At 32.1% G+C, this 21,048-nt stretch overlaps 3 protein-coding genes across 6 annotated transcripts; 2 read left to right on the top strand and 1 right to left on the bottom strand.

Moving 5' to 3' along the window:
• The first annotated feature begins 1,977 nt into the window (after positions 1-1,977).
• On the top strand, positions 1,978-6,625 carry LOC103497340 (uncharacterized). 2 transcript variants are annotated; one of them, XM_008459484.3, is made up of 6 exons: positions 1,978-2,116; positions 2,272-2,695; positions 2,951-3,083; positions 3,938-4,084; positions 5,322-5,560; positions 5,664-6,625. In XM_008459484.3, exons 3-6 carry the CDS (start codon positions 2,960-2,962, stop codon positions 6,480-6,482), a joined length of 1,329 nt encoding a protein of 442 aa, XP_008457706.2. In that variant the 5' UTR covers positions 1,978-2,116; positions 2,272-2,695; positions 2,951-2,959; the 3' UTR covers positions 6,483-6,625. The 2 variants fall into 2 exon arrangements, with proteins under 2 accessions (XP_008457706.2, XP_008457707.2); XM_008459485.3 differs by having other exon boundaries at positions 5,328-5,560.
• Positions 6,626-7,461: 836 nt separating this feature from the next.
• LOC103497339 (uncharacterized) lies at positions 7,462-10,894 on the top strand. Of its 2 annotated transcripts, XR_007815639.1 has the most exons (8): positions 7,579-7,746; positions 8,274-8,430; positions 8,681-8,898; positions 8,975-9,215; positions 9,705-9,841; positions 9,933-10,161; positions 10,571-10,707; positions 10,812-10,894. XR_007815639.1 is itself a non-coding variant. In XM_008459483.3 (7 exons), exons 2-6 carry the CDS (start codon positions 8,307-8,309, stop codon positions 10,158-10,160), a joined length of 948 nt encoding a protein of 315 aa, XP_008457705.2. In that variant the 5' UTR covers positions 7,462-7,746; positions 8,274-8,306; the 3' UTR covers position 10,161; positions 10,571-10,794. The 2 variants fall into 2 exon arrangements, 1 of the variants encoding a protein (XP_008457705.2); XM_008459483.3 differs by lacking the exon at positions 10,812-10,894 and having other exon boundaries at positions 7,462-7,746; positions 10,571-10,794.
• A 698-nt stretch (positions 10,895-11,592) lies between these two features.
• LOC103497338 (uncharacterized) lies at positions 11,593-17,955 on the bottom strand. Of its 2 annotated transcripts, XM_008459482.3 has the most exons (13): positions 17,787-17,955; positions 17,265-17,402; positions 17,009-17,090; positions 16,755-16,831; positions 15,819-15,919; positions 15,331-15,457; positions 14,909-15,025; positions 14,737-14,822; positions 13,756-13,822; positions 13,455-13,533; positions 13,239-13,330; positions 12,353-12,496; positions 11,593-12,234 (listed from the first exon to the last, which is right to left on the bottom strand). In XM_008459482.3, exons 1-13 carry the CDS (start codon positions 17,892-17,894, stop codon positions 12,196-12,198), a joined length of 1,257 nt encoding a protein of 418 aa, XP_008457704.2. In that variant the 5' UTR covers positions 17,895-17,955; the 3' UTR covers positions 11,593-12,195. The 2 variants fall into 2 exon arrangements, with proteins under 2 accessions (XP_008457704.2, XP_050935514.1); XM_051079557.1 differs by lacking the exon at positions 17,265-17,402 and having other exon boundaries at positions 17,787-17,953.
• Between the last annotated feature and the right edge of the window lie 3,093 nt (positions 17,956-21,048).

A 21,048-nucleotide genomic window follows, 5' to 3' on the forward strand; every position in this document is an offset into this window, starting at 1 on the left:
GAAATATTATATTTGGTTTTTCTTAAAGCTCAACAGTAGTAAGGTCAAAATGAAAGGATCTGTTACAAAAGGATCTGTTAAACATATGTAAATATTTCAGGATCTATCAGTGATATTTTATTTTGTTAGACGAGAGAGTGAGATTTTTACTAACACATACGCTTATTTTCACCTTAACCATTGTTGATCTCTAAGGAAAACTAAGTATAGGATTGCTCAACACGTTCATCCTTAATAAACAATTATCCCAAAGTCAAATTGTATTTATGATCATTATATGTATCATAAAGAAAAAGAAGATAAAAATGACGAAAAAGGCTTACGATAAGGACGTTGACTATTTTTATTAAATTTACTTTTGTTTCTTTCAAGTTTTCTGCTTGAATTTATTATAGGTTTCTCTGATATCTATTTAAAATAGAGTATTTCTCTATATTTTAGGCAATTTTTTTTATACTTTTGTGTCAAACACTAATACAATAACCTAACGATTTAAATGGAAATACATTTTTCTTTTCATATTTGCACAAAAGGTGTTTGAGTATTAAAAGTTCAACCTTTAGGTCCTCATATTTTAATATAATTACACAATAGGTGTGGACAAATAAAAAGTCCAAAATAATTTTATATAAAGGTTATAAGAGTCAATTTTGGTTTGGTAAGAAATTATTCTTTTTATTACAAATAATTAGACTAATGACATTGTCTTCTTAAATGTAAATAATCATATTCTAACTTTCTAAGCCTTAAAAATGATAAATAAAACATAACTCAAAATGTATACTATCCCTTAACCCAATATTCAAAATTGAATTTTATGTAGAAAATATGGCTAACACTTAAAAATGTCAAATTTATGTTTATTTCGTATAAAGAAACTTTTAAATATCTAATAAATCTTTAGATTTTGCTTTTTGTATGTATTTGATTTTTTAAAACATTTTTATCTAATAAATTATTGATCTATTTGACGTTTTCTAAAATAATAAAAGGCATTTTAAATTTTTTCTAGACATCAAATTCAATCTTATATTAAAAAAAAAAATCAACTAATTTTAAAAAGTATTGAATATATTGAAATTTATGAAAAATAAAAATTGAAAAATTTTAATTATTTATTAAAATAGAAAAAATACTTTTAATAAAAAAAAATTTATAAAATATTTATAAATATAGAAAAATATCATCGTTATATATTTGATAGACAAGATAAATAATATATATATATATTATTATAATAAACAATGATAATTTACTATTTTAAAAAGTAAAAAAGACAAATTATTTACCCTTAATAGGAAAAATACTAAAAAACAAAATTGTAAATATTTTATTAATTTTTATATTTTTGACAATTATTTTATATAAAGTAATCCATTAAAATATAGATCACAGAATATAGTAAAAGAAAAGTTATAAAGAGTGAAGATAAATTTTACTATAATTTATAATTTTGTTTTGTTAGATGACATTTAAAAGTACAAAACTTCGATTCAACCAAAGTTGACCATAGCCCCACTTGTCCGTCATCTAGGGAAAAGGAATGGATACTAAATTCCATTCATAGGAAAAATATTTTCTAAAGGTTGGAATTTTGAAAAAAAAGTAACATAAATTCCTCCAAATTTGTCAAAAATATTTTTTGTTCCAAGTGTAAATAGTTTTCTTTTTTGAAAAAATTTCATAAACTCTTAATCCTAAAATGTTTTCGTATTTCAACATTAATTTACTTTTAGTTCTTGAAATAGCTTTTATCGATCTTTTTTAATTGAGATTGACTCGACGAATAAAATTTAATTCTTTTTTTTTTATTGTAAATTTACGATACTTTTTTTTAATTATTTTATGATCTACAAGTGAAAGTAAATTAAAAAATTACTAAGTTGATTTTAGATGACGAAAAACATAGCGAAAGTAACAAATTTTGATCCAAAATAGCATACGAGGTCATGGTTGATGCCAACTCTAATAAAGTAGTTTATGGGAGTGCATTTATAAATATCATAAAGAATCGTACTAAGGCCAAAATGGACATAAATGAAGATGCTCGCTTCAACCAAGATTAAAGCCAAACCTATTCAAACAAGAAATCCAACATGTTCATATTGCTCCACAGGTATGTAATAATCTTAAAATGACTTCAAAACTCTAATGAAATAGCCTAAATCAATCATCTTGTAAATAGAATATATTATCATAGATTCGTACAATCAATTTAAATTCTACTCTCAAATTTTTTTTCTCTACAAACTTAAAGCATGAAATATATAGTGACAGGTAAAGGTTGACATGTGAAGGTTAAGGTGCTAACAGTTATAGACTCAAACTTTGGATCATTCCACCATAACAAAAAGGCAAATTTGATTCAACCGAGGAAAAAAGAAAAAGCAAAATTCAAGAAATGAAATGGGAAAGTCAAACAATTTCGCCGAACTGACTTTGATGATCAGACTGTACCAACAACCAAATCGGAGGCGAACTAAAGTTCCTCGCTTTCAATTTAATGGCGTTTCCACTTTCCACCCATAATTCCGACCAACTTTCCACAACTGTACTCCTTCATCACCTCTTCTTTTTCATCTCAAGATTCTCTCTACAGACCCCCTTTTCTTTTTCTTCTCTGTATTGGGTCAGATTTTCTACACCCTACTACAATCTCCCTCTAGAAGAACAAACACTTTGATTCAACACACAGGTTTGTTGCTGTTCTGTAATTCTTACTGTTTGGTTGATTGGCTTAAGTTCTAGGGTTTTAGATTTTCTGTGTAGTGGTCTGCTCTTCTGATGATTTGTTTGTTTAGAAGATTATGGGAAGGTCTTTTCCATGTGATTTTGAGGTATTTGTTTGAGAATCTGTGAATGGAATGTTATTATTATTCAAGTCAAAGTAATTATCTAGAAATGGTTTTTTTTCTTCTCTTAAGAATTTATCAATCTTTGGCTTCCACAGGTTTTTTAAATGGCTGGAAAAGGGAATGGAAGTTTAGATTGTACACATGCTTCCAATCCCTACCATGTTTGCTCTGAATACTGTTTTGCAAAGAAGGGTGAAAGCAAGAAGCAGATAGTTAGGAAGGATTCAGGTTCTTTAACTTTACTCTTCATTCATTCATGCACTATCCGCTAATTTTCAAATATGAGTTGACAACCTTTCCCAAAACTGATATCCATTCGACTTGTCAGCTGTTCATCTGATAATTAAATTAAGCTTAAGCTTTTGGGTAAATCGGCGATTTAAGATGGTTTTAGAGCAGGTTTGTTCAGATTTTCAATGATTGGGACATCTGTTTCCTCATGTTTTCATCAAATATGAGTTATAACTGTCTGGGTTTGTTTCTGACACTTGTAACATTTGACTGCTGGGTTAGATTTAAGTTGTTAAGAAGTTGAGACGATGTTTGATAAACGAGTGCTTATTGCGGCTACAAATTTTCTAATCTCCCAAGTTACATAACTTCTTGAGCTCACTCTTTATCTTACATACTAACTTTTATAAATGATAAATCTACGAACCAAACTTTTACCATTCATTTTTTGGCAACCTAAATGTAGATAATTCAAACTTAGGTTATGAATATATTTTTTAGTTCAACGACATCTGGGGTGGTTGATCTCGTGGATGAGGGTATTTTCTTGGACTAGTTGAGCTTAGGTTGGCATAAATGCAATATATATTAAAGCTATCAACCAAATATTCACATACGATTTCATTTATTCATCTCTTTTATATCAACCATTAATCAACTGACAATTTGACTTGGAATTTTCGCGAGATTTCACGTTCCTTCATTTTGAACATATTTTGTTCTAAGGGAGAAATGACTTTTAACCATTGGATATCTTTAAAGATTCATTTTTTATGCGTTGTTTAAATTGATTTTCATCAAGTATGACTGAAATGTATATTATTTCTTTGTCTCCATCCTTCTTTATGAAGACGATAGTGCTCGGAAGTTTAGTAGCGAACGTAAAAAGACAGTTCGTTCAGATTGCACTAGGCGATCTAATCCTTACCATAACTGTGATGAATTCTGCTCCAACATGACCACTCAATCTGGTAGGCCAAAAGCAGAAAGGGATTCAGGTATTTTTCCTTGGCTTAGCTCTGTTTTTTTAAGAAAAAGAACCTTGTTAAATCCTGATAATCACAAACAGTGTAGGAAAGTCATGCAGATTTGATAGCCAAGTAACAATTCTTTTAATGGTCATATAAGTTTGAGAGATCACAGTTCTGTTTAGCATACTCTATAGTTTAAGAATTTTTTCTTAAAGTACTATTAAGAAGAATCTTTTAATTGCTGTATATTTTAAACAGTGCTTTTAGTGGCAAACTTGTTTAGATACATTACATTCAAAAGTGGTTTTCTTAACTACAAATGTTTTTTCTTACTGCATATTCTGAAGATATTTGGTAAATCACGTTGAGAAGTCATTTTTGGATAATCATCTTGTGTTTCTCTGAAAAGAGTTTTCAAATTATTTTACAAGTGTTCTTTTATGCATCTAGATTTTATTAAAAAGTGGTTTTAGTTATCTAAAATTAACTAATAAAAGTTGTATTATACACAATTCAAATTAGCTATTCTTCCAATGGCACTAATACCAAAAGTGATCTGTTATTATAGAAGAAAAAAAAAACATTTCTTTAAAGCTGGTCCAAACAATCAGTAACTAAGATAGTTGTAAGCAAGATAGAAGGAAATGGAAAAAAAAAAGGAGAAAAAATACTTTTTCGGTCTTTGGTTTTTTGGTCTAGTTTCCATTTGGTCTCTAGGTTTCAGAATATTCTACTTTTAGTCTTTAAGTCTTGAGTTTGATTTCAATTTAGTCCCTAAGTTTCAAAATATTACAAACCTTACCCTTGAGGTTTCAATTTGGTCCCCAAGTTCAAGTTTTGCACTTTTAACCTCAGTCACTTTCGGTCTTTAGCAAAAAATCAAGGTTAAAATTGTAAGTCTTAAAACCTAGGGACCAAATTGAAACGGAACTCAAATGTTATAGGTAAAATTCTTGCATTTTGGAATTTAAGGATTAAATCGAAATCTAACTCAAAACATAATGACTAAAAGTATAACATTTTAAAATATAAGGGCCATATTAAATTAGACCCTAAACCAAGAACCAAATGGGAACTATACCTAAAACCTAAGAACCAAAAAGTATTTTTTTCTAACAGAAAACAAGCACACGCACAGAGTCAAATAAATAGAGTATGATCGAAATGAACCAATTAAGATCGATGATGATGACAATACATAGCAGTTTGAGGTAACATTTTAAGGATGCAAGTCTATATCTGAATCTGCTGATGCATTTTTCAGCTGTAGGATCAGGTGGAGCAAGGAAGGATTCACTGCCAAAGTCGCCCCAAAGACTCAACCAACCTTTGGCAAGTGCTGTTTCATCCAAACCTCAAGTAACTAAAACATGTGTTCCCCCAGAGAGTTCTAAAACATGTGTTTCCCCAGAGGAAAGAACTCGCTTTGTTGAAGACTCTTTGACGATTGAGGAGCAAAATAAGTTCTCTAAGTTGATTCTAGTTTCTGCAAATGCCCTGAAGGTCTCTTAGCTTTTCATACACACAGGACAACGCTTAACTTTGCCTACCTTTTTATAACTAATTTAAATCCCATTTTACATATTTCCTTCGTCTTTCATGGCAGGTTGAGGCTAATAATCTCCAGAAGCTCCACAAAACTGACACTTACTCAATTGCTTCTGTGAAATCAAAAGAACAAATTACTACAAGGTCCGAAATTTCTGAATTAGTACAAGATGAAGATCCTTCAGTTCATGAGGAGGAAGAAGGTAATCATAAAACTACTTCACCTAATATCCCTAGCTTTCCTTTCCCCACCATGGCTCCTAATCATAAAGGAAGTGACGAGAACGACATTAAGTCTGTATCATCAGAGCCCTATGTACCTGTGGGGAAGTACTATGTTAAAGCAAGTTTAGCTCCCATTCTGCAATCGGTCTTCAATAAGCATGGAGATATAGCAGCTTCATGTAAATTGGAATCAATTTCGATTCGTTCTTATTATCTGGAGTGTGTGTGCTATATAATTCATGAATTGCAGCGCACAGAATTCTCTCAGAAGGTGTCTAAGTCCAAAGTTAAAGAACTCTTGGCCATCCTCAACGATGTAGTGTCTTCAGAAATGAATGTTGGTTGGCTGCATAGTATACTAAATGATATTGCAGAAGCTGTTGAATCCTGTGGCCAACAATGGACTCTGGAGGTGGCCAAGGCGAATTGTGACCACGAGTTGGAGCTCATCAAGAATGAACTCGAAACTCGAACAAAGGATTTGACAAGAAAAGAAAAGGAAATGAACGATGCAAAGGAAAAAGTTGCTGATACCAGAGCTCGCTTGAGTGAACTTGAGTCCAAATATTTACAGCTGAACAAGGAGATTTCATCTCTGCAGTTAAAGGTTAATGGTTTAAAATACAATGACTTGACTGTTGATCTTTTGTAAAGTTTGTGGGACTGATTTATGATTTGCTGTCATTTAGAGATCATATGAAACCTCCTACGAGGCAAACTTTTAGGCAAGCTAGAACAGAAATACTATCATACAAAAAGATGTAATGAATAAAAAGTTTTGAGCTTTCATGGCAATTAGTTCTTGCATATGTTTTGTTTTTGCCGTTTTTCCATTCTACTTTTCCCTTGCTTGTATTTTATTTCTTTGTAGAGTTAGAAATTTAACTGGTGAGACTCTACCTTATAGCCTTCTTTTATTGATGTTCACAGTTACCATTAGCTAAAATTTAGCATTTGATATTACTAATTTTATTAACTAGCTAAGCTGAGAGTGTAACAAGTTGGACCTGAAAGACTTGAATCTCAATTGATCATTTGGATCCCTAAATTTTGGTGATACTTGAATATTATTATTATTTAACTAATTTCGATAAAAAAAAAAAAAAAAACTAATTTTGTTTCACTAAATTTAAGATTTAGAAAAAAAAAAAACTGAACAATGTGTTAGATGTCAACCTCATCCAATCTTTGCGTGAAAGAAGTGCTTTGAATCTAGAAACTGGTGTGCTACTTACGACAGCCTTCAATACCTAATCATCAATTTACTTTACTCCACCTTAGCTTGACCAACGGAGGACGACCTAGGTAATGTAGATTAGTTTGAGCTTTTGGTTAAAATTTCTCTCTTCTCCTTGTGCTCAATTGGATTATAGATTATGAATTTTTGATTTAGGTTTCATCATTCATCCAAAGTCGATTATGCCATTGGTTCAAAAATATGAGGATATGTTCACAAAATTTATTTTTGAAAATGACAATAGTTAATGAAAAACAATTCTTAAACAACTGAACAATAAACTATTTAGGTGAACCATAAATATGATTTTACTCTAACGAAAAAAAAGATTAATGGTAAAAAATAAAAAATTTATGTTAGATCTACAAACATTACTCTCCAACAATTTTTTCTTTCCTAAGAAAAAATGTATGTATTTTTTTGATAATGCAACTATTTTTTTTTTTCTTACGAGAAAAGAAAAAGGTAGAAATTGATAGATTTTCCTAAAACTTTTTAATTTTAAAGTAGTAGATAAAAGAGTATAATTATTATTTATATTTTTGGGAGGGATCTTGTGCAATTCTTCTCCCTTCTTCCCTAAACGCGAAGAGGAATCTGTTCCCTTCTTCTTCTTCTTCTTCTTCTTCCTCCTCTTCTTCTTCGTGTTCTAACCCAAGCGGAAAAACCTAGGTTTCAGGTACTGTTCTGTAGCTCTCTTTTAGCATCACTTATTCTTTTATTACTTTTCTCATAGTTTCCTATGCTTGCTTTTGCTTGAATTTCGGTTTTGCATCGCAAGATTTGACTGGAAGTAGCGATTGTTTTCGTGCTGCTATTTGTTTTTTTTTTTTTCTTGCTTGTTCGCTTTCCCAGAATACGAACAATAAAAAGGATTGTTGTTTTCCCCCCTTTTTTGGGTCTGTTTTTTTGGATGCTATAGTGGACTCAATCCTTTGTTATGTTGCTGTTCTTCGCTTCTCTTCCCCGGAAGAATCAATTTTCCGTCGGATAACTATGTTGGTTCGATAAATTCGGTTGCTTTAACAAGATTCGGTTGGAAATTTGAATGTTTTTTTTTTTTTTTTTTTGCTTGTTTGATTGATCATGTAATGCGACCATTGCATCCAATGGCACCCTTTTCCGGTTGTTTCGTTTATGGGTTTAAGAGTCCATAATTCTTTTACAAGATTTTTGAGCTCCGTTTAATTGTGTCTCTATATGCAGTGTATTATTGGGGTAAGATAAGTTGTTGCAGAGATGTCTGATGAAGGAAGAGTACACCCTGATTGTAGAAATGCTTCTAATCCTTATCATGAATGTAGCGAGTACTGCTTTAAAGTAATAGCTCAAATCAAAGCCCGGAGTCAGAAAAACGAGCCAGGTTTTTTGCCATACTGCAATGTCTTTGCAATTACCTTGAGCATCATGACTTTCTCTAATTGTCATCACTGTTTACCCTTTTGTGAAATTATTAATGCCCTCTTCGATTTACTTACTTCTTCTAAATTGTTCAAAATTGGCTCTATAAATTGCTTAATCGTCTTTGATTCCCTCCACCCTTCAATTTCTGATTATGTCATTAGCTACGTTTTCCTTCGCCTTTAATTTTTTCTCGTGAATTGTGATCACAGTTCCCACTTCATCAGAAACTGTACAAGCTGGTCGAAGTAGTGGTTCTTCCAGTTTTGTGCCTCCTGATGAGTATGAAGATCTTCATGATGAAAAGCCTGACGAAGAAGGGCACAGTGATGGTGATCTTGACAAATTTAGTGGCGAGGAAATTGTGGAAGGAGACTTCACAAAGCTCACGGGGAGGAAAAAGAAGTTGTTTGAAATTAGGCTTAAGATGGTAATTTTCTACAATTTTTAAAAAAGTAACAATCAACTATTATCGAGTAGTCATGACTTAGGCATGGTGGATGCAGAATGAGGCTCGGAAAGCTAATCAAACAGCAATCGCTGCCGAGAAAAAGAAAATGGAACCTCCATCAGAATCAAGAGGCATTTCTAAACAAAAGTGGCTTGAGGATCGGAAGAAGAAAATTGGGAAGCTTTTGGATGCAAATGGCTTGGATATGACAAAATCATATATGTTAGATACACAAGAGGCAGCAGAGGCCAAATATAAGAAATGGGAGAAGGATCCAGCTCCCTATGGATGGGATGGTGAGTCTCTATTCTTTTGTGCACATGGGCTCTTTAGAATACGTGCCGCTGCACCTATGTTTTCCGTTTGACATAAAATTATACTATGCTGATTTTAGCTTTTGTGTGTATAGACAGATGATTTTTTAGTAATTTTATAAGGAACCCTATTATGCTGGTTGATGATGGAAACATGATCTGATTCTAGGATATAGATATTATGTGGTGAGATGTCTAGGATGTGTATGCATACTCCTGCCCTAATTGGTGTGAACTCTTGTGTAGTATGGTTTTTCATAGCTATAGTCCTCTATGTTTCTCTCTGGTACAGAGCCATTTAGATTGATTGTTTAACTTTGATTTGTATCATATTCCAATATAATTACTTTTCTTTAGGGATGTGGGATGGCTTGGGTATAAAGTTTACTTAACTGGTTGTGTTTGACCTATTTCTTGTCACTATTTTAACACTTGTATTAAAAAAAGGTTAAACTGCGTTTGTTTTGACAGTCTTTAACCAGAAAACTTTATATAATGCATACAAGAAGAGGACGAAGAATGTAAATATTGACCTTGAGGAATATAATAAAATGAAAGAATCTGATCCTGAGTTCTACCGTGAGGCTTCAAGTCTTCAGTATGGAAAGGTAATGTTAGTTCCATGGTATAATTTCCAGTCTCGACCGTAGATGCAATTATTAGATTTCTTAGGACATAGCTTTCCCCACTACTCTGCAGGCACCTAAGATTTCAGAGGATAAGATAGACAATATGGTGAAAGAACTCAAAGACCGAGATGAGAAGCGAAAGTCGTTTAGCCGTAGGAGGAAGTTCCATGAAGACAAGGATATCGATTCCATCAATGACCGTAATGAGCATTTCAACAAAAAGATTGAGCGGGCCTTTGGTAGATACACTCTGGAGATCAAAAACAATCTTGAGCGAGGAACTGCATTACCTGATTAAGGTATTGCTTAGAAGTGGCTCTGTTAGTTCCTACATGCAACTTTTTCCCTCTCCATATGCTTGATGCATGTTTTCCTCTTATTGTTTTTCACTACCTGCTAAGGAAGACTTACGTACAACCTAAACTGCACCCATCTTCATGTATCCCTTTCAATTTCAAAGTGAAAAAAAATATTTTTAGAAAAGAAGTTTTTGTGACGTGGCAGCTTGGAATTAGGCACTTGGGTGGGTGGGCTGCAAAAAGATAGCGCAACCAAGCGTTTTTCTCCTTTTTACCCTTGCTCCCCTTTCTCTGTTGTAACAAATTGTATCTTCTATGTTCTTTATCTGGCTGAAATTATGTTTTTTTCTTTCTAACCATGGTTTCCTTTGCTTGATTGAATCTTATGTTCTTTTTCGTTTTTCTGTAGGATTTTCGAGGAAGATCGGAATTCTAGTAGTAGTTTGGAGTATTTAAAGCCTTTCTCCTTTAATTTCGAAAAGAAGTTATTCTGTAAAAGATTTCTGGCAAAGCTACAGAATTCTCCTTTTAAGTGAAGAGAAAATTGTAAGGTCACATGCCTTAGATAAGCAATGTACAATGTAGCAATATATTTGACAATAGTAACTTTGATTGAGTTTGTTTCATTGTGAATACCTTTGTTTCAACAGGTACGAATTAACCCAAACAAAGGATATCATTTTTTCTCCCCCTTAACAAAGATGGTAAAGAACGAGTAATTTTGACTGACTTATAACAATTCCATCTCAATGTACGAGTTAGATTTCTTTCCAAGTCACCTGTGCTTCCACGACAACAAAGAAATGCTTCCTAGTTTGGTAGATTACTTGTAGATCATGTAGATATCATTGTGTATTGTGTATTTATAAATGCAGTAAGTAGAAAGTAGAAAGTTTGAGTATCAAAATAAGCTTATTTTTTATTGCAGCTATCACACTATCACATCGCATATTTGTAGTTAACTAGGTTCTTACATAATGTGTCAAGTTCAATCGTCCACCCTCCTTGAAAACTACTTTTTTTTTTTTTTTTTTATCTTTTATGTTGGTTTCTAGGTTTTTGTTTAATGGCTTTTTTCATTAATTACAAAAGACAATTTAAAAAAGAAAAACAATAATATCCCTTCTACTATGAGATCAAGATCCTTGGCTATGACCATTTTTAAAGAGTTTTCTTGGATACCACTTCTTGAAGATTGATAAAATATTTGATTATTTAGAAGCGATCAAGTTTTCGAATAATGAGTCAATCGACGAACTATTGCATGTTCGAGGAGAAATCTTTTTTTGTATTGGTTGTTATAATATTTTAGTTCATTCTCTCCAAGTGAAAATCAATCACCTCCCCACCCCACTAAGATATCAAGTATGTGTTAGAATATATTGTTAATATAAATATATATATACTGCAAATGTCAAAATAAACAATATATTTTCCTTGTAAATATTGTCAAATTTTCATTAATTATAAACATTAGAACACCTATCAAATGTTTAAGCTCCAAAGTCAAAACCTTGTTGGCTAATAAAGGTTTTCCCCTTCAAAGGGAGTAATAAAAAAATTTCTCAGTTCTAGGAGTTGCACACATGAATACAACTACAATTTTTATCAATGTTAAAACATATATAACATACATACCAACACTACAAATCAAGTGATGATCATCATTGCAACGACTCCATTGCCTTCTTACCGATTCCAAATCTTTGCTCATTATTTGCTGTAAGGTGATTCTGAACATGGTGGACAAATCTCGAGCACTATGAGTTTATTGGTAAGTAACAGTATGTTTAGGGAGTAATTCTAAAATGGTTAAAAGTGTTTTTATAGTTTTTAAAAATCACTACGAAACCTGCTTTTAATCCGTTAAAACTAATTTTGAGTGATTCAAAGACTTGTTTGGAAGTAATTTTATAAATGGTAAAAGTGATTTTGAATAATTTTCAAATCACTCACCAAACATGTCACTAAATTATGTTGGCAAGTTAGCCAAATCCCAGATGTTGAATACTCTAAACAAGTACTCAAATTATTTCACCTTCGAGCTTTGACATGACTAACAATCCAATGCACCTGTAAAAATTCAAGAAGTCCAAACAAGATTGAAATGAGTCTCCATTACTTCGAGAAATAAAAGACTTCCCATTCTCACCAAATAAATAAATAAATAGCTCCATTGTTTGGTGCTTACAATGTTATTGTTAGGAGATTTCCAGTAGAATCCTTGGAGCCCAATAACGAGTATGTTAGAGATTACCAAAACATAAATACTTAAAGAATGCTTCCCCATCCATTCCAGAACACATGTCAGTCGTCGATAGCCGTGGATGTCAACCTGTAGAAATTAAGATATATTCAAACCATACTTGACCCTTTTTTTTCTTTCGACTCTTTTTGATTGAATTTGTAAAAAGAGACCAATACTAAAAATACAAGAATACCCAAAGTAAATACAATGGATAGGTGTTCAAATAAGAGCAAATACAAACACAATAGAAGTATTAAGCTGAAAAATAAGGCATTTCAATTCAAGCATAGATCTCGAATGGAGAAATCTGCAGAAGTCCTTAGTTGTCCATTTAGTTTGGTTACACAAATCACATAGGATTGAATTTAACATGAGGAAAAAGAGTGGTAAGCCGTTCTTTATAAGATGCTGCCATGATACAATTAATTCTAGACTAAATCATAGAAAACACTTGTTTTAAATATACTAAAAAGTAACATAATAGTCTTAAACTTGAAAAAAAGAATTAAAAATACTCTTGTATTAGTTCTTTATAGAAATCTAGTACTATTTCAACAATACACCAAGATTTTCAAAAGTAGCCTAAAATTTTCAAAAGTTTTATTAATACCTTTAATCCTTAAAAAAATTCAAAAAATGGCAATTCATTGCTTTCCAAAGTTTTGAGGGAGAATTTTGATTTGGAGATTTGTAGGAGTTTATATTTAACCGAAGTTTTGAATCAGAAAATTGTTATAAGAATCGGACAAATGTGGGAAAAAAGAGAGCGTCTTTCTTCCATTATGATAGTTTCATCTTCCATCCAAAATATCAAAGTTGATGAACTCACCAAAATATATAGAGCACAAAAGATTATTCCTGCTGACGCTGAAGTAATTAACATATAGCTGACCGTATAGAGAGATTTATTTACAGGGATACCTGAAAGATAATTTCAAAACAAGAATCAAATTCAAAAACAAATATTCATAACGAGTGATCATGCTAGTTGATATGATGATAGATACGTGTTAATTAAACACTTGATCTTCCATCAAGTTTATACCTATAAAGACGAGGAATAGTCCGAGAGCCAAAATCTTAAACGAGAGTAAGAACCAGCCATTGGTGCGAGTTTTGTGATCCTGGAAAATGTTAAAGCGATGCAATTAGTAAACAATATTTTACCGAAACAAGGTAATCAAAGAAAAGCACGAAGGATGAACTGGCTGCTTTTTCTATGGTGGATTTATATTAGAAACAAAATATCCACTGTACTAAAATTTCCATTGAAAGAAGTATATTGTGTGAAATGTGAACTTTGTAACCAGAGTAATGAGATACGCAAAGTTATTGCTCAATCTCACCTGTGCTTTGGCAAGAATGTGACCATACTGAAGTCCTATTATGCATGCCACTGTAGCAGTTAAAGAGCTGTAAAAATTTCAAAGATGAGGAAATGAAAACAAACAAAAAGAAAACTGATCAAAGATCAATCAAAAAAGAGAAATTGAGTCTGGAACAAAGCGAATGTGGTTTATTGGTCTTTATCTCTACTATAGATCAAGAAACTGCAATTTTACAGCGGAAACCGTAGTAGAGGTGCTGATAATTTTATTATTATTCTAATACTCATAAATGTACACAAGGAAAGTATTAAATAATACTCATAAAGGTACAGAGGGGAAGTATTTATAGGTAACAAGAGGTTGACAATAAAATATAGGGCAAAGTAAATTACGTAACTACCCTTGGGCTTTCAACATGATCTAAGCCTATTATTTCTAATAGAAATACATGTGTTCCATTCATCCGGCATTATGATTGTAAAAATAAAAATCTCGGTCCAACATTATGCAGACGAAATTTTATGGACATGTAGAAGTCTTTAAAGGTCTGGATGCAAGTTTTGTCTCTTTTATTTGAGAAAACAAAGAAACATATTAATAAGTACAAAATAAACACACAGGATGCGAGAAAATAAAAAATTCAGGTAGTAATAGCAATTTTTAAGGAAAAAGATATAATCTTTTATTCAATAGAGTGTACAAAATGCCACAATCCAAATATTTCACAACTTTAAAATAAACAATTTGTAGGGGGTTAAACTTTATCTCATAAATCTACATCTCGATGTTAATATTTTTCCTATGTATTTCTCTCAAACCAAATGGTCTAACGTAAAAACTAAGGTTGCACATTTTATAAATCACTTTTCTCCTCACCAATCGTTACCCAAAACATCTCGTCAAAAGAAAAAAGAACACACTTGAAAAGGTCCCATGGATCAAAATGAATGCATAAGTCTTTATAAATACAGTTTACTGAGAAGGAGTATAGATCTTCACCTTAAAAGACCTTCTGGCTCAAAAGGAGCACGACACCATGAAGGTGAAGTCTCAGGAAATTGACCGCTGGAGGAAATATTGCACTCCTTCAAACCACATTCTTCATTAGCGCTGATCAAAATGCACAACAATGGTGAACATTACAAGATGAAAAAAAATGATTCACTGATACCTTTAGATTTCTGTAGACAGGTTTAGTATACAAATGGTGAATACCAAGAACATAACGATCAATCATGCCAGCAGAATTACATGCGGGTCCCAGATCACCTCGAAGAGAACAATTCACCTACAACAAGAATGGTCTTATTTTCAGCGGAACTTATGGTCTAAAGCTCTTCATTTCTTTCATCAAATAAAGTACAATATTGTTCTGCAGCCTATAGATTTGAGGCTAAAGCAATTGGTACATCGTTGGATTTACACAAGCATCATTCGAATTGCAAGTACTTCAACCTTTTAATATTAATCTCACCTCTTTAACACCAAATCATGAAGATTGGTTTCTCTCCTTTTCTAAATAGAAAATGTTGGATATTAAAAATAAAGCTACGAGAGAAAAGAACGAGAATATGGTACTTAGAATTTCCTCACCTTGTAAACATAGCTTCCACTTAGTGGAAGTGAAGAGCTGGGGGCTGATATTTTAAAGTCCCAATCCGGAACATATAAACCATACGATAGTGCCATATACAATGACAACAGAAAAAATATAATACACCTGCAAATTAAAAATGTTAAATGTGAAAAAAACATGATAAATAGAGAAGTTCTTATAAAAGCAACCGCTTATTGTTAATGGTCATTTCAATGACTCTGATAACATAATTTGAAGAACCATTAACATCCAATTTAGGCAAGTCTCAATTTTACTGAACATTGCTTCTGTTGAACTCTATAGGAAATTTTGCAACTAAACTCATGTATACATAAAGAGGTCATATCTAGTAATATATGAAAAAAAAAAGAAAAAAAAAAGACTTCTTAACAGCACTATACAGCATACACTTCAAATTTACATAATATCCTCTTGATATAATGCATATGTAATATGAACGAGGGTGCCAAATTCATATCCTTACCAATGCCAGCTGAAACTCTTAGTATGTTGAGCTTCTTCACGTGTGCTACGAGTTAGCCAGATCTCACAGAGTGCAGCAATCAAGTATCCAATAGATATTCTCTACAATAAATCAAAAGAGACACAGAACATGATTTTATACGTTAAAAGGAGGAAGAAAAGTTATTTAGGCCAAATCCCTGCCTATAAGTATAGGTTCTTTTGTCAACTTAAAATCCTAGTTTGGAAGCCATTTGAGCTATCTGGCAAGTATTTAGAGGCAGAGGAAATCATATCGTTCAAAATCCAAATCATCTTCCCTTCAGCCGTTTATGTAGTAGAAACCCTATCATTATATGCTCTGCTGGGAATAAACTTAGACCATACTTATAAGATACGCTACATGATATGAAAACCCCAGTGGCTTGAAATTAGAAACCCTTGAGATATGTGAACGGTGAAACTCAAATTTCCAAACACTAAACCCAATAAATCTATACGATTTCAACTCTAATGATTAAGTTAGGCATGAATTGTCTTGAGATCAAAGCTCTTGAAACAAAAAACAAGTTCCTTATCTCAAGGTTTGAAAACTCTACAAGATAAGATAATCAATCCTCTTTGATATAAAACTCAAAAAAAGAACAAAATCAAAGAAGCTCTCGTGGCTCAACTTGAAAGCAAAAGCATAAAGGTTAACATTCTAGTCGTCGTTATCTATGGTACAACCTAATGGTGAGTGTTTAGATATCCTTCCAACTAGCCATAAATACCACATCATCAACTAGAAAAAAAAAGGACGAAAAATGCCCCTACTGTGCTTTGAGAAACAGTAAAACTAAAAAGCAATTAAATGACAATAGTACTCAAATAAGAATCGAATCATAATTTGAAGGTCACGAGCAGTTCATATAATTGTAGCGATTGGATAAAGAAACAGAGTGACGAATTACAACACCTGCAAAATGCCAAGCCACCTAATCCTTTCCAAATCAACACCATATGTCAAAGATGTTATTCCATGGAAGTAACCACCTGAAATAATTTGGAAACAAGATGATTCATCTTAATCAAATGCAATCAATGTAGCAAATCTGAACCACTGTATATCACTAAGTACAATTTGACACTCTAAGTTCACATGCGATTATGTTACCATAATCTAATGAATATTTAAACATTTGGTCCAATAATAAACAGCAATAACTTCACCTTGAAGAAGAACTCCAAGAAGAAAGAGGTACAGGCCCCTGCATGCCGCATTCCTTGCAGCGGCCGCTTTACTTTTTACTTCCTATATGAAGCAATCCTTTTTGTTAGAAAAAATCCGGATAAATTTAACAAAAACAGAAGAAACCACGATTTGTCAGGACGAGTTTTGTTTCAACACATAGAAAAGGTCAGTAGCTCGTTGAACGAAGAAATCAACAAGAGGAAAAAAAATTCTTGGTTGAATCCATTCACTTACTTTATAAACAAGAGCAACCGAAACTCCCGCGATAAATAGAAACCAAGGCATCACAAAATCAGCCAAATGAAGTCCAATCCATGGAGAATGAGAAATAATTGGTAAAAAAGACCCACCATAGTCCACAAGCATCATCATCTAGATATACACAGCACGACATTCGATCAAATAATCAATCATCAAGAATTTTGCAGGCAGTAACAAATTTTAATCTGCTCGCTAAACTGAACAACTGAAGAAATGATATTCTCATCTTATGCCATACATTACAGAAGTAAAACGTCATTAAAGTAAAACTCAAAACCCGAACTAACATAAGCTACAAGAAACTAATGATTTCTCCAGGCGAGCTCCAAACTAAATCAAGTGCATTAGTTTGAACATAAGAGTAAGATTCAGCTTCGGTTAGATTATTTTTCAGCTCTCGCATTCTTAATCCAAACTCAAATGAAAAACCTAGTCAAACAAGGAGATGCATTCAGTTAGTCAAAAGATCCAGAGATGGAAAAAGAGAGAACTAACAAAGACGCTAAGGCCGCGAAAGACATCGAGTGAGACAACTCGAGGAGCCTTGCCAGAGGACGCCGGTAACTCCTGCTGATTCTTGAGTAGCGGTCGAGAATCGGCCATTGATTCCGGCGAGAAATGCTGAGAGAAAGGGAAAAATGATCAACGTCGCTCAAAGTCATTACTTATTTTGTAGTTTATATAGTGCTCTTTTTTAATTGGCTGGAAAATCCGACAGAAATGTAATGTGAAATTCAAAAAATATATATTTTCTTATTTTTCGATCTTTTTTATAATTAATAAAAAAATAATTTCTTGTTTTTTTTTTTATAATTATTTTTTAAATATAATATATATTTCATGATTAATTAAAAATTATTAATTTTTCTTCATGCATTATTTTTATGCTATGGTATTTTAACAAGAAAAAAAAAAAAAAAGATTACAGCTCATCGAAAAATCAATCATGTGTCTCGACAAAGACAAGAAATGAATCAAAATGTTCTTTTTTTGATATTAATTTTAAATTTTGTTTGTGAAGTATTTAGTTTTGATTGGGTGGATACAAAATCGGTGCAATAGTAAAAAGTTGGAAAGTTTAGACTAGAGATGTGAATTCTTGGGCATATAGTGTAAAGAGTTATGATAAAGATGTAAAATTAATATTTTCTAATTTTGAGACCGAAAACTAATTTGGACAAATAAAGAATGAAATTTACAACTTTTACTTTCCAACTCTTTGTGTCAAACACTACTCGTAAATAAATCTCTAGATGTTATATGCAATTCAAACTTGGAGCTCACCAGTAATTTATTAGTCAACAATAAGAAACCTTTTTGTTGCTTAGTATCATGACCTCAAACATGCTTTTAGGTTTGTGTTATAAAAGAAATTTTTAAAAAGTTCCAAGTTTATGCAATTCAAACTTGGGTTTCCCAACGATTTATGTAGTCAATAACAAGAAACCATTTTTTTCCTTCTTAGTATTGTGCGTTCAAACATGCTATTAGTCTTGTGTTATAAAAAAAAATCATTTTCAAGTTGTTCTTAGACCTCAGTTGTCAATTGACTCATACTTCATATCGATATACGGACAAAAAAAGTTTTCTTTCAATGTTTGAACAAAGTATTTGACAAATAACTCTCTTAGAGTATCAACATTTTCACATGTATTGATGAAATGAGAAACATATTATTTTGAACTGTCTTTCTAAGTTGTTGGTATATCTGATTTGCATTCTCAAATGATCGATTTTCATGTATATGGTTTTGCATACAATACAGAACTTTGAAATGGATTGTCACATTCAAACTTCATTATTTACATTTTTTTTCGAATCACTTTAATAGAATTAAAAAGCCTCCATCAACAAAAATTTTGAATCTTCCACAAATCAAAATATACATAAATAAAAAATAATTCATAATATGCAGGTTATAATCAAGGTATACATTGCCAACAAGTAACAACATGGAAGTACTCCAAGTAATGCTTTCCCATGAGACTAATAATGCAATTCAATTCCTTTCGAGGAATAGTTCTCCAATGGAAACCAAGTGGCAACCAATAGAAAAATGAGCGGTTTTATGTTTTTTACAACAAAATAAATAAAAATGAAAAAAAAACATGAAATTCAAATGAAGCTTCACCACATATATATACTGAATTAAGTTATGCAGACGCGTTGTAATTGCATCAACCAATTTATATGAATCGATGATATAATGATCTAATATATGATTTGTTTATCTCGAGAAAAAGTAGACTTCTTTGTATTTTGAAAGTAGTCCTGGGGCAGTGATTTTAAAACTCCACAAAGTAACCATTAATAATGCAAGAAATTGCATTATTTCTCTTACCTTTTCATCTTCTTCTACTCTTTGTCTCACCATTTCACTTCATTTCTTGTCTTACTTTTGCATGCTCACCGAGATAGAAAAAGAAAATAGGGTTTCAAAATAAGATGTCTCCAATTAACAACAGAGAATGAAGAGATTAGAAGAATATACAAATGTGGATTATAGTGGTTCAACAGATTTGCTGACATCAACATTTCAAGGTTTTCAAGCCTTTTTATTCAACAAACTCTTTAAGAAAATGATTCAAAACAAATTAAATGAGCCGTTTTATTCCCCCTCTAATTAAATATTGTGCAAAAGATTAGTTCATACAATCACACCATTGTATACACATCTTCATATCATAATTTTCAAATCTTCCTTTGTTGAATAGGATTGAAACCAACTTTGTCTAAAGTTGAAGAATATGTAGAATAGTTGAGTCAAAAGGAAGGAGAAAGAGAAAAGAAAAAGAATCCAATCCATTAGATGTAGGATAAAATGAAAGTGGGAAGAAAGGGTGTAGAGTGGTTGGGGCTGTCCATTGCGAGGATGCGTGTGGCGCGCGCGAGTTGGAGCGTGGCGGGGCGAGGGCCAGCGCGCGCGCGGGCGGTGAGAGGTGCGGCTCCACCAAACTTAACCCATTACCTTTAAATAAAGAACTTTATCCATTTATTTTTCAAACATCACAATCAATAACTTCAAAGTCCGCCCTCTTTAATATTAAATTTCCTATTTTTCCAAACTCTCTCTTTTCTTTGCAATCTTTTATAGAGTTTTATTTTACACGTAATTGTATTAGATGGGAGTAATATTATCAAATCAGTAAAACATGTCACATAGTAGTCCATCTTTTTTCGGTCATCTAATAGTCTAAACAACATCATCCTAGGCTATTTAGAATCATGTTTAAAAGTTGGAAACTAGGAATGGATATGATAGATAAAAAAAATCAAGTTGACTAGACAAAATCGGTAGAATCAATGATGGTAGAATGGAGAAGGGAAGGGGCTTGGTCAACGTCAATTTGGAAGTTGTCTTATCGGCCGACGTGTACTCCTTAACGGTTGAGATCAATTTGAACCTTTATTAAACCAATTATAGTCGGTTCGATCGTTGTTTGTTTACTAAATGAACTACAAGTTTAAAATATTAGGGACCAAAAGTACATTTTGTTTTTCTTTAAAAAATATTTGAACATCATAAGTGAAAAAATTTGATCCTCGTAGATATTGATTGAAAGTATGTTTTAATTAGTTAAGTTATACTCAAGTTGGTTGAACTCTCAACTACAGAGATTAAGATTTAAATTTTTCCATTTTGTTAGAGTGTTGAAAAGATATAACTATATACCTATTATAGAAATAAGTAACAACTATGTAGATTATTATTCACGATTTGTTTCATACATTTTTTAAGTTTTATCTCCGCTTGATT

The sequence above is a fragment of the Cucumis melo genome, chromosome 11 (assembly GCF_025177605.1).
Source record: "Cucumis melo cultivar AY chromosome 11, USDA_Cmelo_AY_1.0, whole genome shotgun sequence".
Classification (NCBI taxonomy): Eukaryota; Viridiplantae; Streptophyta; class Magnoliopsida; order Cucurbitales; family Cucurbitaceae; genus Cucumis; species Cucumis melo.

What these genes read in the sequence shown, in the direction of transcription:
- LOC103497340 (XM_008459484.3), top strand. Translation starts at nt 2,960, where the DNA reads ATGGCTGGAAAAGGGAATGGAAGTTTAGATTGTACACATGCTTCCAAT. An exon ending in GATAGTTAGGAAGGATTCAG is followed by an intron (nt 3,084 to 3,937) that starts GTTCTTTAACTT and finishes TTCTTTATGAAG; the next exon opens with ACGATAGTGCTCGGAAGTTT. An exon ending in TTTCTGCAAATGCCCTGAAG is followed by an intron (nt 5,561 to 5,663) that starts GTCTCTTAGCTT and finishes CTTTCATGGCAG; the next exon opens with GTTGAGGCTAATAATCTCCA.
- LOC103497339 (XM_008459483.3), top strand. Translation starts at nt 8,307, where the DNA reads ATGTCTGATGAAGGAAGAGTACACCCTGATTGTAGAAATGCTTCTAAT. An exon ending in GAGTCAGAAAAACGAGCCAG is followed by an intron (nt 8,431 to 8,680) that starts GTTTTTTGCCAT and finishes TTGTGATCACAG; the next exon opens with TTCCCACTTCATCAGAAACT. An exon ending in TTGAAATTAGGCTTAAGATG is followed by an intron (nt 8,899 to 8,974) that starts GTAATTTTCTAC and finishes TGGTGGATGCAG; the next exon opens with AATGAGGCTCGGAAAGCTAA.
- LOC103497338 (XM_008459482.3), bottom strand. Translation starts at nt 17,894, where the DNA reads ATGGCCGATTCTCGACCGCTACTCAAGAATCAGCAGGAGTTACCGGCG. An exon ending in TTCGCGGCCTTAGCGTCTTT is followed by an intron (nt 17,403 to 17,786) that starts GTTAGTTCTCTC and finishes GTGTATATCTAG; the next exon opens with ATGATGATGCTTGTGGACTA. An exon ending in TCTTGGAGTTCTTCTTCAAG is followed by an intron (nt 16,832 to 17,008) that starts GTGAAGTTATTG and finishes AAATTATTTCAG; the next exon opens with GTGGTTACTTCCATGGAATA.